The 17033-nt window shown below is 43.0% G+C and overlaps 1 protein-coding gene across 2 annotated transcripts in view; it reads left to right on the top strand.

Annotated features, from left to right (window-relative positions):
* The window catches only part of APOLTP (apolipoprotein lipid transfer particle homolog), a 331079-nt gene that overhangs the window by 191963 nt on the left and 122083 nt on the right, over positions 1 to 17033 (top strand). For both annotated transcript variants that reach the window (XR_014450766.1, XM_083153345.1), the window contains exon 53: positions 7311 to 7392. Coding sequence is in view for 1 of the 2 variants with exons in the window: in XM_083153345.1 (XP_083009471.1) it covers positions 7311 to 7392 (82 nt within the window). In the remaining variant the exon portion in view is untranslated. The remainder of the gene's footprint in view (positions 1 to 7310; positions 7393 to 17033) is intronic.

The following is a 17033-nucleotide window of genomic DNA, read 5'->3' on the forward strand; positions in this document are numbered from 1 at the left end:
TAGGTAACACCCACACCAGTTGCAGACAGTAATAACACTGCCTATATATATGACCACACCAGTTGCCGACAGCAGTAGCGCTGCACCAGTTGCAGACAATAGTAGCGCTGGAAACAAAGGTTCTTAATACTAGGTACAAGAACCAAAGAGCGCTTAACTCATGAGTTGCTGCCTTAAAAGCAGCTGCTGGTTAGGAGATGGTCAGTCTCCTGATAACAATTAGAAAAAACAAACACAGATTGCAGCGCTTACATGATAAGAATAGGTGAATCAATTGTAATAAAATATAATTTTAATAAGGCAAATAATAATCATATGGCCCAATAACTTAATACAAGAATAAATCAAATTGAAAGTTAAAAAACAGCATCAGAATTTTCCAGATTGTAAGAATACTGTAGGTAAGCGACCCACAGTGGGGTTGGAATATAACCTGCACTGTCCACAATAGCAGCAGTCCCGATTGGTAATGGAGTCGGCACGGCATGTTTTCCTGAAGGGCTGTATGAGGGAGTCCCTTTTAGATGGCTTTTATGGGTCTACAACCTCTCAGCTATTTGTATCCAATTATACCAGGTGTAATTTAGCCAAAGATATCCAAACTTGGGGGATCAGGTGGTCAGAAGAATCAGCAGGTGAGTCCAACATTACTGGAGGGCTCAACAAAATTGGTTTCTGAAAAGGCACCTAGGAATACTGTATCATTTTCATTCACTGTATCATTATCAAACAATGTATCATGCCATAAAGTACCAAATTTATAATGTTTACATTTTGAAGTCATCAACAGGTTTTGTGACCATAAACAAAATTGATTTCTAATATCTCCATATATTACAAAGGGGGGGGGGGGGGGATGGGGTTCTCTGCGACACCCCCCCCCCCCCTTCCTCCCTGTGTGTAATTGTGTAATATATCTGTCATAACAGCAGTATATTAACCTGGCAATGTAAAATATAGAATTAATGAAAGGAAGAAAAAAGTACTCTCCTTTGTCTGGGGGCACGCTTAGAGAAAAAGATTTCTTAGATTTATGTAATGGTTACAATATTTAAAACATAACTTTTATTATTTATCTATAAAAAAAACTTGTTTTTTAACAAACTGACAAACAACACAAAAACAATTAAATGTGGAGTGCATCTAGGAAAAAACTCAAATGAGTTCATCCAGCATTGGGTAGCTGATAGTAGTTAGAGATGCACCCCGCTACCACCTCAAATCTGAGATAATGAGTACTGTATAAATTTAGCCCGTAAATTTGGGTATTGGTACAGAGGTCTTCTCAGTTGGTGATAGCAGATTGAACACTGTTAAGTCTCAAAACATTAGCGAAATTTTAAATTTGTTATATGGTCACATCAGAAATTCTTATAATGGTATGTGGGTTAGACCTCAACACCTATTGTGGAGGTCTGCGTTACACAGTGCAGAGAAAATGTAGCAGCGGCAGCCTATGTCGATTATAGAGGAAATGAAGAAATTTGAAAAGCAAGTAGAAAAAGCCCAGTTATATTTGCTCAGGTTGTAGTGACCCTCTAATAAGACAATGGGTAAAAATTGTTGTTTACTGGACTATAGGAAATGAGAGAGAGGTAAAGTTATAACATCTGCTTTCTTCTCATTGGGAATAGGGTGCCCTGTTGACACTAGGTCAGTGCAGGGTCTAGCCGAATCCTTTGGTGAGGAGATGAGAGTGTTTTTAGAATAAAAAAAAGGGCGAGAAGTAAGAAATTGGAGAGTGGACTGGCACTGACGAAGCTCCAGCAAGCGAAACAGCTGTCTGCTCTAATCACTTCCCAGCATCGGCGGTACTGACGCCTAAACGCTGCGCCCCGGCACATCAGAGGGTACAATACGCCACTTACCCGGTGCAGCAGGTAAGCAGCGGCAGCCTAGCTCCAAGCAATGCCTAAAACACTGAGGTGAGCCTACTAGAAGACAGGTACTTTTCCTCCCACCCTGACACTTCCTGAACAGGGTGTTTCCTCATTGTGTCAGAGATTCAGTAATTAACCTTTTGGTGACCTTATTTGGGGGCAGTATGCAGAGATTGGTTTAGTGCTGCGCTCTGTCACTAAGGTTCTAACAATGGTTTGGTAAAATAAATGGTTTTTATTGTTAGTGCACAAAATAATAATAATAATGCATAGAACAAATGCTCGTTTCAATACAGTGTCCAGTCAATGAGGCTGGAGCGTGTGTATTCCTTCAAGGGCGATTTAAACTATACAAAAGAGGATTTAGGAAAACGAAAAAATGAGGAAATGAACAAATTGTATATACATAGATAAATACATCACAATTAATCTGGATACTTTTAACAAATGTCACTGCTTCAAAATGATGTTAATGAACCGACAGCACTTGATAATGGAAATGAGAATCGTGCAACCAATTATGATGCCGATTATTGGTCAGATAAATTGCATGGTGTGTACCCGCTCAGGTGGCGAGTGCGCAATATTTGTCCTGATGTAGGGAAATAAGTATCTTAAGTTTGGTGGATAAGTTCAGCGGCATCCCGCTATTTGTAATCCTAGTAATATAATGTTCTGCACAGTGTTCAGGTACCTTTTGTTTTCGTGTTCGGGAGCGGTGGCACTTGCGGAGGTGGCTTGGGGAGCTGGGGGTCCCGGATGGGTGAAGCTCCGTCTGTAACCCGTTAGGTACCGGCAGCTAGGTGCGACGCACTGCTGACCGGGACACGGGATGTACAGATGTTGCTACCCGTCTGGCTGAGTGGTCGCGGCTCACCGTGTCAGGACGCTAAGCGGATCCTTTGTGGTGACCGTTCCTCTCAATTACAGGACCTCACTGCTGCAGCCCGCTCTCCCTCTCATGTATACTCACCGCTGCCGTTACACCAGGTCTGTATCGTTGCGGCTTCTTGTTTAGCGTAGTGGCCTGTGTGCCCGCCGGCTGCTGGATGCTGTGATGGTCACGGATGTCGGTTCTCGGCTGTGGTTCTTTGTTGCAGGAATTGTTACAGTTCTGTATGTGTACCCTCCAACGCGTTTCGGCTATCTTTGCCTTCTTCTAGGGAGATGGTTGGTGCTGTGTATCTCTGGGTTTAAATGTCCCTCCATTTTGCTCTTCTATTTTTTGATTGGCTCGGGTGTTCTATCTCTGATTGGGTCAATACATGCATGAGTCAGTCTGCAGTTGCGTATGGTGTCCACTGCTGTTCAATTAATTAATTACATTGTTATTCTTCTATTGTGGTGTGTGAATAATGGATTATGATATTGTTGTCGTTACTTAATATTCAAACTGTTGCTTTATTATTGGTAATGGGTTTATTGCAATTGGTATGGAATAATTTATTAAATAATGGTTTTATTGATTTATTCTAATGCTAAAGGTTATAGGCTAATTGCTGCTGTATTGATTCAAGTACGGGTTCTGTTATTTTGGACTCCCAGCCTTTTGTGAATTTACCCATCTCAAATATTAGTTTAAATGAATTTCTGTCTGGTGGGGGGTCATCCCTCTCAACTGTCATCTGTCATCATATTGTGAATTTACCCATCTTAAATATTAATTTAAGTGAATTTCTGTCTGTTGGGGGGTCATCCCTCTCAACTGTCATCTATATGTAATTTTTTTCCTATTATTGCTTTCACTTCATTGTCAAGATTCAGTCCCCGCGGTTTCAGTGTTTTTAATTCATACATGTATTTGAGTTCAAGTTTGTTAATTTTATGTGTAAAATCTCCTCCCCTCCAATTGTTTTGAACTTCTGCGATGCCTATAAATGTCAGTGATCTTGGATTACCGTTGTGGTGATCTGAAAAGTGCTTGGATAGATTGTGTTCCTCATTCTTTTTGGTAATATTCCGGATGTGCTCGCTGATTCTTGTTTTTAGGGGTCTTGTAGTACGTCCCACATATTGTTTGTTGCACCCACATTGTAGCAAATATATCACCCCTTTGCTATTGCATGTGATTCTATTTTTATTCTATATGTTTCTTGGGTTGATGTTGATATGTAGTTTGTAACTGGTTGGGTAGTTTTTTGGTTTTGATTTGTGCACCCCATACACGTCCCACAGTAATAAAAGCCTTTGTTGGGGGCAGGTGTGTTTGCATTGTGATAATATCTACACAGCAAAAACGTATACTGAATCAGAATAATTACTACCGGATATAACAAACTCCCTTTCATTTCTGGACACTGCCACTATACACTACTCATATACGCTGTCCACTTGGTCATATCGCTCATTCCCCACCAATACAAATATTTGCAAGTGGGAACAGCAGCATATTGACCAGACAGACATAAGGCCCCCATACATTAGTCCGACTTGTCCTAGGGACAAGTCAGACTTGATTTCCCCTGCAGCTCCCCGGGAGGGGGACACACGATTAGGCACTTGATGTGCCAAGGTTTGCATATGATGAATTGCATGGATTTATCATATGCAGTCCCCGGGGAGATGCAGGAGGAGGGAGCCATGCGGGGGACGGCAGCGGGCAGGTGATGCCGGCTAATTGAGAGCCGAGCAAGGAGAGGCTGCATAGGGACCTGGGCAGGAGGAAGCTGTTGCGGTGGGGTGACAGCGGGAGGCGAGCAGGGAGAACTTGATGACGATGGCTGCCGGGCAGCGCCGGGAGCCGGGAGGAACAGATAACTTGGAAAAAATAAACGCCCATAGAGATGACTAGCAAGCCATTGATTGGCTGAGACCTCTCTCAGCCAATCGCTGATTGGCTGAGAGAGGTCTCAGCCAATCAATGGCTTGCTAGTCATCTCTAATGGCATTTTTTTTTCAAGTTATCTGTTGCTCCCGGCTCCTGCCGTTGCGGCGCTGCCCGGCAGCCAGCGTCATGTCATTAAGTTCTCCCTACTCGCCTCCCACTGTCACCCCACCGCAACAGCTTCCTCCTGCCCGGCGCCATATGCAGCCTCCCCCTGCTTGGCTCTCTATAGCCGGCATCCCCCGCCCGCTGCTGTCCCCCGCACGGCTCCGGGGCTGGGCTGTACATAAGATTTGGCAAATCTTATGTGCAGCCCATCCGACCTCCCGACCCCGATCCGATGCACACGGGACCGCGCATCGGATCGGAGGGGATGTCTACAAGTGCGATTTGGGCCAATTTCACTGCCCGATTCATCCTATAAGCCGTATCTCTGGACACCAACACCTTTTTCTTTTTAGGAGTACTCTCATCTCTGCAATAAAGAGATTTTGGCAGGACCCTGCTCTGATTAAATTTATCAACAGGGCACCATTAACTTTATAAAAGAGACAGCAGATGCTCCATTCTAAAATCAACGCAGTTTCTCGGTGAGTACCGCTCACTCTCCACCAATGCATGGGCAAATGGGGAACAGCAGCATACTAACCCATTAAACTTAAGTCGCCCTCCTTTGCTTCTCACCATACTTTAGCACTCTCCAATTTCTTACTTCTCGCCCTTTTTTTAATTCTAAAAACACTCTCATCTCCTCACCAAAGGATTCGGCTAGACCCTGCACTGACCTAGTGTCAACACGGCACCCTATTCCCAATGAGAAGAAAGCAGATGTTATAACTTTACCTCTCTCTCATTTCCTATAGTCCAGTAAACAACAATTTTTACCCATTGTCTTATTAGAGGGTCACTACAACCTGAGCAAATATAACTGGGCTTTTTCTACTTGCTTTTCAGATTTCTTAATTTTCTCTATAATCGACATACGCTGCCGCTGCTACATTTTGTCTGCACTGTGTAACGCCGACCTCCACAATAGGTGTTGAGGTCTAACCCACATACCATTATAAGAATTTCTGATGTGACCATATTACAAATTTAACATTTCGCTAATGTTTTGAGACTTAACAGTGTTCAATCTGCTATCACCAACTGAGAAGACCTCTGTACCAATACCCAAATTTATGGGCTAAATTTATACAGTACTCATTATCTCAGATTTGAGGTGGTAGCGGGGTGCATCTCTAACTACTATCAGCTACCCAATGCTGGATGAACTAATTTGAGTTTTTTCCTAGATGCACTCCACATTTCATTGTTTTTGTGTTGTTTGTCAGTTTGTCAAAAAACAAGTTTTTTATAGATAAATAATAAAAGTTATGTTTTAAATATTGTAACCATTACATAAATCTAAGAAATCTTTTTCTCTAAGCGTGCCCCCAAACAAAGGACTTTTTTCTTCCTTTCATTAATTCTATGACTCTTTACTCTCAGGGGTGCACCTCCACAAATGTGATATTCCTTCCTTAATTGTACCAATCAATATTTCACCTTTATTGTGGATTCAGCACTAATTTAACAGAAATTACTTGATACATCTTATACACAATATTGAGTAAGTGCTATTTGTGCGCGGGTTCTCCACCCCAGTCCCCTTTCCCCAATCTTACTAATGTAAAATATAGTTCAGCAAGGCTCCAGAAAATGAGAAATAAAGCAGCAAAGTGAGAGCAGACACAACTAAAATATGTTCAGACCCTGTAGAAAGAGATAGCATACAAGAATACTGATGTTTCTTAATACAATGTGGCAAGAGATGCCTGGAGCTAGTGAGCTGCCAGGTCCTGAGCTATTTGGCTTGTGGTGTGGTGGAAGGAAAATGCATCTTAGTAGCAAACATGTGACTAGCAGTTTTGTGGGAATGCACTGATTTATTTGACATTTTACACATATATATCTGTTCAATTAGAGTAGGCATGTAAGCACACAGGGAATTCATGGACGGTGTAATGGTTAGCAATACTGGCTCACAGCACTGAGGTAATCCGTTCTATTCCCACCATGGCCCTAACTGTGCAGAGTTTGTATATTCTCCCCAATCTTGTGTGGGTTTCCTCCAGGTACTCTGGTTTCCTCCCACACTCCAAAAATATACCGGTAGGTTAACTGGCTTCCAATAAAAATTAACCCAAGAGTGAATGTGTGTGTGTGTGTGTATAGGAAATATAGATTGTAAGCTGCACTGGGGCAGGGACAGATGAGAATGTTCAACTATTCTCGGTAAAGCGCTGCGGAATATGTATGCGCTATATAAATAACTGGGATTAAATAAATGATAAATAGCAGCTGCTGCATCGGAGCACTTGGTATACAAATTAAAATTATGTTTGGCACAAGCCAGGTAACATGGGATGTGACACAGAGAAGGGATGTTTGGCCTGATTGCTGCAAAAATGCATAAGGACACAGGATCTGTATGTGACCCGCTAATATGTGGACTGTTAGCAATGATGTGATATTCTTTCTGCCCAAAAGAAATCAATTATTTAATGCAGGTGTATAATAGAGTGTTGATTACTTTTATATTTACGTACCTTTCTGTCTTGTAGTGAGGAACTGGTTATAAAAGCCACACACAGTGTAACCACTCTACAGCGCTTCTTTCCAACCTCCAGCACTTTCATTACTGGGGTAAGTAAATACCTTGCAGTCTGTTACACTTAGTGATACATCCACCTTCTTCCAGGATATGTTTCCAGCATAACTGAGACAACCCAGGTAAGGTACATGTGTCATCTCACAATGGGAATAAGAAAAAAGAAAAAGAAAAAAAAATAGTGTAGCCCATATCACAACCAAAATATATGGGCAAATGTATTAAGCTTGGAGAAGTGATAAAGTGGAAGGTGATAACGCAGCAGCCAATCAGCTCCGAACTGCGAAGTTACAGGCTGCGTTTGAAAGTGACAGTTAGTAACTGATTGGCTGGTGCCCAATAATTACTTATTCAAATGTATGAGAGGTTTGTTTGGGGAAAACTGCACTAGGTAATCAGGAAAAATTTAATTTAAATATGAAATTTAAAAAAGTGTATTGGGAACGTAACTGACTTTAATAGACAGAGTCAATGCAATATTATCATCACCTCCCAGCCTGAACCCTTTGGTTATTGACTTTTATAGGTGATGGTCAGTGGTGCACCCCCGAGTTATAACACATTTGATTAGGAAGGAAAAGGAAGAAAAAGAAACTCGAGTGGGGTGCACTCTTAACCCCCAATTTGAAGTTGCTCAATTAAGATGCTTGCATTTATTTTTTATTTTTATTATTTTCTATTGCTGTGTATAATAACTTAAACATTAAATCTATAATTGTGAGGCTCTTTTAAAGTCCAATATAATTCCAAGAGGAAGTCAAATTGCCTGCGTCACTGCGAATTTATAGGTTCACTATTATGGGACTGGTATTAGCGTGTGTTAATTCTATACTAGGTTGAATGTCATACAGTATCCTCAATATCAACACACCATTGATATTATAGGTGTTTACTCAATTGATCTGAGATAAGGATTAAATCAGGTGAACCAAATAATAATTCAGAAAAACACACAAAGTATGTACACTGGAACATAATTACATATATACAATATATACAAGAGCTGTGCAAATCTGCAGCTGTTCTCTCATAACTGAAAATGTGGCTGGATCCATTACTGTTTTGCTAACTTCACTAGATTTATTTGAGTGACTGATAAGCAACAATGTATGTACGTTGAAACAGTTTCAAGGAAGTAACTGTTCATTTGGAATCTTGCAGGATATTTTGTATCCTCTATATAAACAGGGCTGTGGTAGATCATGCACTTTAAAAGTGCCCAAGTTTTTCTTCTTCTGTTGCAATTATTACTTTCTGCAGTGATCTGATTGTGGCCATAATTATTGAATTGAATGTTGATCTACATCTTTAGGAAGCACTAAATTGCAGGATATTTATTGTGTAATTTGATAAATAGTGTGCCACTCTGTCTAAATTGTGCCAACTAAATGCACAGGTAATGTATTCAATCCGTGCATACAGAAGAAATAAACTTGTGCACTTTTAAAGTGATAGTGCATGATCTATCACCGCCCTATTTATAAAGAGCAGGGGTGTCCAAACTTTTTGCGACGAGGGCCAGATTTGGTGAAGTGTAAATGTGTGGGGGCCGACCATTCAGCCTGACATTCTTTGAATCATTAATCACATCAGAATGGTCCCCCACTATTGCAATATCCTGCAATAATAAAAATAAAAAATAAATGCAAGCATCTTAATTGAGCAAGTTCAATTTGGGGATAAAAGTGACTCCACTCGAGTTTCTTTTTCTTCCTTTTCCTTCTTAATCAAATGTATGGTATAAGGTGTAAAGTTGCGCGCACACAGTGCGATGTGCTCCATGCATTATGAACTAGATTGCATCGCATTTAGTTAAAAAACACATTTAGGTGAAATTATTGCTTACAAATGATTTTATCTTAGTAAGAATTATGTTTATTATATTCAACTGTAACTAGGAATAAGACAAGGAAGCAATATCTCTGTATATGCATTGACTTTAACCCTCTATGGGGTATATTCAATTAAAGCAGTGGTGTAAGTTCGTCCCAGTTGCCCGGAGGCAAGATGTAAATTGGTGCCCCCCCCATATACACACCCGCAATCTTATATAAAATATATATAAAATGTTTCTTAAGAAATATAGATCTATGTATAGATAGAGAGAAACAGAAAACACATATTTCAGAACTCAGCCACAGATGCTATATTAATGGCTTTCAATTAATGAATTTAAACCCACAGGGGAGGAGAGGTCCCCCCTTGGGAGCAGGAGCCCGACGGCAGATGACACCATTGCCTCCCAGAGTTCTGCCTCTGAATTAAAGTCAGATCCATTCTGATATGCATTTGTCAGAATGGATCCAACAAGCCCTGTTCAATGCAGCCAAATCTGACTGTCGGATTTGGCTACTGCTGCTGCTCACCTGGACAGCGCCGTGACTGGGTGAGTGGCGGGAGGAGGCAGACAAGAGGCTGATGGGAAGCAACGGGTGAGCTGCTGCTCACACAACACCGTTCTCCCTAATGCTGGGTACACACCAGGACGACTATGGCCCGATCCCCTCAATCTAGATCCAATTCCGACCAATTGGATGTAGATTGTACAGTAGGTAGATTGGGCCCTTTTTTCCCCTGTTCTGGTCCGATCCCGATCCGATGCGCGGCCCCGCGGGTCGGTCGGTCGTTATTCAGATCCTACCTGCTGCAGGTAGGATCTGAAGAACGACCATACAGCCGGGTGCAGGTCGCCATCGGATCGGAGCCGCTCACGGTGCACATCGCGAGCGGGTCGTGCCCCCCCCACGTCACCGTGAGGGGGTCGGACGAGACACTGACGACCCGCTCAATCTGACTTCAATTCACAAACGTTATCTTGTAGAAGGTGATCAACATATGATAACTAGAATCTAATTTTTTTGTCTCCCTTGCTATAGACCCGCACTTTAGTAAATATACCCCTTAGTGCCTATTTGATCAAAAAAAAAGTCACAATTAAGGCTACGAAAATCAACACAGGTCTTTGTTTTGTTGTGAAGGTAGCCAGATTAAGAAGCTGATCATTGATCGCCTGGGTCTATTTAAATTGCGCACTGCACTTATCAGGGATTTTTAAATTCCCCCAAAATGATTTGTTTTCAGGAGCTACAAACTCATTAACATAGAGGACGGGACCTTAGCCTGGATTCTATGTGTTAACGCCCAAAAACAGTTAATGTAACGGGCTAGAAAAAGGGCTTTAACTGAAGATAAAAGTTTTGTCCAGGTAAAAAAATGTGCAGCCAATCTATCCGTGTGGCACTAACATGGATGTACACGCAAATAATTATTTACATAATAAGGCATATATTACATGCTCCTGCGCCCTGGTATAGGCCATTTCATGTGGTACCTATTACATTTACCCCTTGCAGCGCAAAATCATTTTTCCTTTTGCAAAGTTTGCTTCCAGTTGTTTCATAAGCAGCCACAAGATGGAGTACTACAGCAAACGTTACTTTTCAAGTACAGTGCCGTGCACTACTTTTTGTGATAGAAATGTAATATACTGTAGGCATATTAAATAAAAAATATATATATATAAAAAAAGATATACATTAGTTTTATGTTTACAACATTATTGACTATCAAGAATAGATCAGTCCTTTATAACACCTCATAAGAAGGTCTTTCTTTCAATTATTATCTGTGTGCCCATTCTAATAATACAGTACTTTTTGATTGTAGTACACACACAGTGGCATAGCTCCCAGATACATTGGAGGCACTGCCTGCTGGACTCCAGCGGTCAGAGGGGCACCAAGAAAGAAATAACTAATTTCAATGCTGACTCACAACCCACCCTTTGGAATGTGTGATAACATATAAATGTTTATATAATGAGCTACAGCTCTGCTGTTGTATTTTATATGATTATATGGGGGGGGGGGGGGGTTTCTTGAAATGCACACCCTAATAATATACATATATCATGAGGTGCCATCACGCTGGGACCTGTAGTTCTACAGAGAAAGACATGTGGTGCCTGATGCACACTCTATAATAATAAGCTCTGCTATCTCATATAGAGCAATTAATTGAGGTTCTTGGAATATTTATTGGCCAAGAAATACTAGCCCACCAACCGCGTCAAGGTAACCTCAAATTTTCTGGTGGGTCCCTAATACTAAGTTTGAACCTGGGGCGCAGCACCCCAAAAAAGGTCAGCTGAAGCCAGCGACCTCAGGGCAGCACACAAGTGAATAGATAAGGTATTAGTGAGTTCATGGGAAAGAAGCCATAGCTAGGGGTTAAAAAGTGTTACTTAAGTGAAACTACTAGAAAGTATAATTAGTGGGAAAAAATAGTGCCAAATAACATTTAGCACTATTTATTTTTTCACTAATTATGTAAATTGTAAGACAGTAGCGGATTGGATGGTACTTTATCTCTTTCAATCTTATCTCTCTCAGAACTTTGATTAAACAAGACCCTAAAGGCCCCCATACACTATGCAATTTGTTCCCGATTTCACCCAATTCCGATATGGATTGGGCTGTGAAATTCGGCCCAAATTGCATGTGTAGACATCCCATCTGACCCTATGCGCAGTCCCATGTACATCAGATTGGAGTCGCGCTGTCAGACCGGCTGCACATAAGATTTATCAAATGGAGCCAGGCGGGGGAAGCAGAGAAGTGGCGGGTGGGCACGCCGCGAGCATGCGAGGAGAGATCTCATCCAATCAGTGGCTTCCCATTTATTTGTATGGGCTTTTTATTTTTTGCAGCTTGGATCCCTGCCAAGCTCAATGTTCCCCTCACTGGCCCTCCAGCGACCCCCGTCCGCCGCTTCTGTGTCCACCGCCCCCCTGGCCCCTCTGCCTTCAGCTCCCCAGGAGTTGCATGTGATAAATCACATGGCACATGACGTGCCTAATCGTGTGTGACCCCTCCTGGGGAGCTGCCGGGACAATCAGGTCCGACTTGTCCTTAGGACAAGTCAGACTAATGTATGGGGGCCTTAAAGCTCCATACACACATGATTATCCCTGTGGCATTCACAGCCGTGCACAGGGGCGGGAGAAAACTCTGGTGAGATGGCGCTTACCTGAACGCTGGGCTGTAAAGATTCGCAGCCCAGTGATCAGGTCTGAATCAGGCCCATGGTTTGCTCCAGACACAAAGTTATGTGCTTTTTGCCTTACTTACAAACAGGAATCATGCTGTCTGGCAACCTGTTAAAAAAGTTAAGCCTGTATAAATATCTCTGCTCTCTGATACTACAAAACTCATTTCTAAAATGTGATTTTAAACCAGTTAAATGCATGTTGCATTTTTACACAGTTTAGCTTAAATGATATTTCTCTTTGATATTCAATTGAATTATAAAATATGTATGCAAGACAGATCTGGATTTGGCATCTCACATGTATACTTTACTATGAGGAACCGTTAGTTCTGCTGTGGGGACTGTGGCTTTTTATCAGAAAACAAAATACTACAAGTGGTAACATCTGTGCCCTTTCAGGAACCAAATGAATCTGCTTTCCACAGAAATGTGACCTGATGTGGTATGATACTCCCCTCCCCCTCCCCAGACAGATACTCATGCAGCCTTTCTACTTACTGTATATCACCAATGAGCTGTGAATTCAGAACTTCGGAAATAGTGTATTCTTCTTAGATTTTTTTTTTTTACAAAACAAACCATACAGTAAAAGGAAACACTAATATGAGATTAGGTGTCAAGATACATTAAGAACCCATCTGTTGTGTATATAGATTGCATACTTTAAAGGCTCCCAACATGACCCATGCTAGGAGGGACATAATGCTCTGCTCCTGGACTTTCTTCTTAATGCATAAATGGCAGCACCTGTTTTTGATCAGGCTAACTAAAAAGAAAGGTGCTTCGCCACAGGTGATGGTGATCAGAAATTAAGAGGAAAGTCCAGGAGCAGAGCATTGTGTCCCTCCTGGAGAGGGTCATGTTGGGAGGTATGAGATTCCTTTTGTGCTTATACGACAAATGCATATCTCCCAACATGACCCTCTCCATGAGGGACACAATGCTCTGTACCTGAACTTCCCTCTTAATGTATGATTATCAGCACCTGTTTTGAGTCGTTTCATTACTGAGAAAGGTGTTTAACCACAGGTGAGAGTAATCATTACTTAAGAGGGAAGTCCAAGAACGGAGCATTGAAACGGAGACATCCCAACTGTCCCGATTACGGATTGGGATAATTTGGTTGACCCCAGGAAGGTCGACATGCATTAGTTTGACTACTGAAGGTTACACTCAAAAGGTTGACATGGCTTTAGGTCAATAGGGTCATTAGGTCGACACAAGCATTAGGTCAATTGGTATGGATCATTGGTAAGACACCAACTAGGTTGACAAGCCACCGCTGCCGCTCCTGATTGATAGACCGCAAGCTCTGATTGGTTCATGAGTCAGAGCAAGATTTCAAATAGTGGCAGGCCTGCTATGAATACCAAAGGGCTGCACACTGCTTGCTCTGCCCGGGTGTCGCCGCTCTCTGCCTGGCTGGTGGCTGTGCCTAACTCCCAGACACTGTAAGGGCCCTGATTACTATGAGCCGTACTCAAATGCATATACCATGTAATGGGCAAGCCACCCCTACAATGACAAAAATGACGTTTATGAAGGCCTAGGCCTTATGCTGATTCCCAGGCATTTCATGGCACCCAATGTATAGAGCCAGTGGTGTATCTAGTGGAAGGCAGCCCTGCTGCCGCTTGGGGGAGCAAGCAGCAGCGGGGGTTGGGTGGGCGCTGGCACCCGCCCGGGACACTGATAATTATTAACTAACAGTGTGCCGCCTGCCACCAGGGCCGTAACAAGGGGGAGATAGGGGGTCACCCTAAGGGAGGACATACTGAACCAGCCTCCACCAGCCCACTGTGGCCGCATCACAGGGTTCAAGCCCTGGCTGTTGTGAGGACCCAGGAGGTGAAGGAGAGGACCCTCAGAGGGAGCTTGTCTGGAGAAAACCAGCCAGAAGACCGGAGCCCAGGGAGGAACAACCCACGTGTGACAAGGAGGAGAGACCAGAGGAGAATTCTTCCTCCTTCCTATTCATGCCTCATAAGAAACAGAAGGGTGTGCAGGCACCGTGATGGATGACTGCAGAGTTCTGCAAAGGACCATGACATCTCCAGCAGAAGGAGAAAGTTACCCGGAAGACCTGGGCTGCAGCTGGTCTTGCAGAGACCCGGAGCCCTGGACAAAGAGCACATCTGGAGCAGTGCTCTGCATCCCGGGCAGCGCTGAAGATCACTGCAGCCGGAGATCGAAGGGGGCAGATCCGCCACAACAGAGGGTGAGTCTCCACAAGGCCCTTCTGCTGCACCACTCTGCCCATGTTACCCCTTCCGCTGCAATACTCTGCAACACAGTGCATATTATGGGGGCTGTGCTCCCCTCTTTATCCTCCCTTCCCCCTGTTTAATAAAATAACTGGGCATACATAGGGGGTGGGCTCCCCTTCACACACTCCTTTTCTCACATCAGGCAACTTAGGGCTCTCCTAATGTTTCACTGCAGGTTCCATTTTAATGTTTCTTTGTGGAGTCCCGGGTCCTGGATGTGTCCCACTTTCAATGCGCAGAGCAGTCTAATTCAGCCATTCTACGCTGGGTCCTAGTCTACTGTTCTACTGCCGCCAAGGGGGAAATGGAGGTAAATTAATCACAACCATAATAGGGTTATTACAACAGTGACAAGTCTATAAAAGGAGTATCTACAATGGGGGTATTACACGTATAGAGCGCTGCTGATCTCCAGGGATACTGTCCAGGATATATATATTACATATATGATAAAAATTTTACATGTGCTAAGCCCCACCCCCTCCTGCACAGCAAGTTCAGCGCAACACCGATGCTCCCACTCCAGTGTTTATACTGAAACATCGGTTATTCTCAGCCTCTGCTTTCATTACTCTGTATTGAGGCCCATACACCAAAAGTTTATCAGGGCAATCCCCCGATCCTCTGACAGCTCTGGGGTATCAGTGATATTACACATGCTTAACAATCCTGATTCCCTGATTGCAACAGGGATCACAGAATCTTCACTTTTAAATGTCCTTGATCGGCCAACAGTTTGCTGATCATCGATGCACCAACTAGCCACATGCTCAGCCATAAATCATAAATATTAAAATTGAATTTCTATTTTCAACACAATTATGCAAATGTTGTACTTTAATATATTTAGGGAGCTATTGTGGCATATAGTGCATGGGTTCTACATGCCTACATGACATTAGTCTCAGCTCTAGGCCCATGAGTCCTTTAATCCTAACATGAGTTTATTATGCCATTACACTCAACCTAATTGTTAAAGCACCTAAGTATATTTTTGATATAACAGCAAAAGAAACAATGATAGTGACACCCCATTTGACTGATAATCTGACCATTATACTGGCCCATGCTGATTGGCTGGTTCCAATTAATTCTATTGACCCAGAGGTAAAAATAGTGGAATTATGAATATCTAAACATCAATAAATTGCCATGAAAATCACTGCAAAATGATGCATGAAAATAACAAAAGCTAGGGCAAGGAAAAATGGAACAGTGTGCTAACCATAGAATTGCCATTTCAGCAATTACTGTACATTTGCAGTATATTGACAACTGGGATTAAAGTTTTTGCTTTTATGTGGATTTATAATGGGCACAAAGCTACTAAGTTACACAAATAGTGTTAATATAATTATTATTATTATTGTCCTTTATTTATATGGCGCCACAAGGGATCGACAGCACACAATTTCAGAGTACATTATAAAAACAATACTTAAACACTGATTTGCAGTTGAATACAATAGAAGACAAGTACAGGGTACATACCGGTAAATATAGCTGCATCAGTAGAGGATACTGGAATAAGTATCAGAGTGGCAGAAAACACAGGATTTGGTGCCATTAAAGATGGTAAGAAAAGGTCACGTGGGTGCACAAATGACCCGTCTTAGCCAGCCCTTCACTGCAAACTTTCTTGTTATGTTTATTTTACTGTTTGAGAATATGGCATTCCCAAAGACATGTAGACACTAGACACTTTGTATTTAGGGTCAATGGATCAGAGGCATAGCTCCCCTATGCTTTCTCTGCCGCGCCATCTCTCTCCCCCGCTGGCTCCCGGCGAGTCCCCGCTGTGTCTGGGAGACTCGGTGCTATTTAAAATTCACCTCTCTCGCTGGACCACTAGCAAATAGGCGCTTGCCGTCCTGCAGCCAATCAACTGGTGGCTGCTTGACCGCGAGTGCCTATTGGCTAGCGCGGTCCAGCGGGAGATGTGAATTTTAAATAGCAGTGCACGTCTCCCAGGCATAGGCCCCCCCACCCGATTGCAGACAGGCCCCCCCACCCTGATTGCAGCCAGTGCTGGTCATGGTGGGAGTAGAGGAATCGCTGCTGCAGCTGTGCTCCTCTCATCGGTGGGGGGTGGTGGTGGTGGACCGGAGCTGCATCATGAGGATACTGCTGCCCATAGCCTCACCATGGAGGGGGGAGAAGAGGGAGAGGACCCACTGCTGACGCCTTTGCTGGACAGAAATGCTCCGCACAGGGAGGAGGAGCCGCTGCCATTGTCTGATGGAGAGAAAGTAATGGTGAGCACCCCAGCATCTGTTTGTCTTTGCCCCCCCCCCAACTCTTCCCTCTGTCTATTCTGCCCCTCAACATGGTACTTTGTCCCCATCTCTCTATGCTCCCCT

The sequence above is a fragment of the Crinia signifera genome, chromosome 7 (genome assembly GCF_055691185.1).
Source record: "Crinia signifera chromosome 7, ASM5569118v1, whole genome shotgun sequence".
Classification (NCBI taxonomy): Eukaryota; Metazoa; Chordata; class Amphibia; order Anura; family Myobatrachidae; genus Crinia; species Crinia signifera.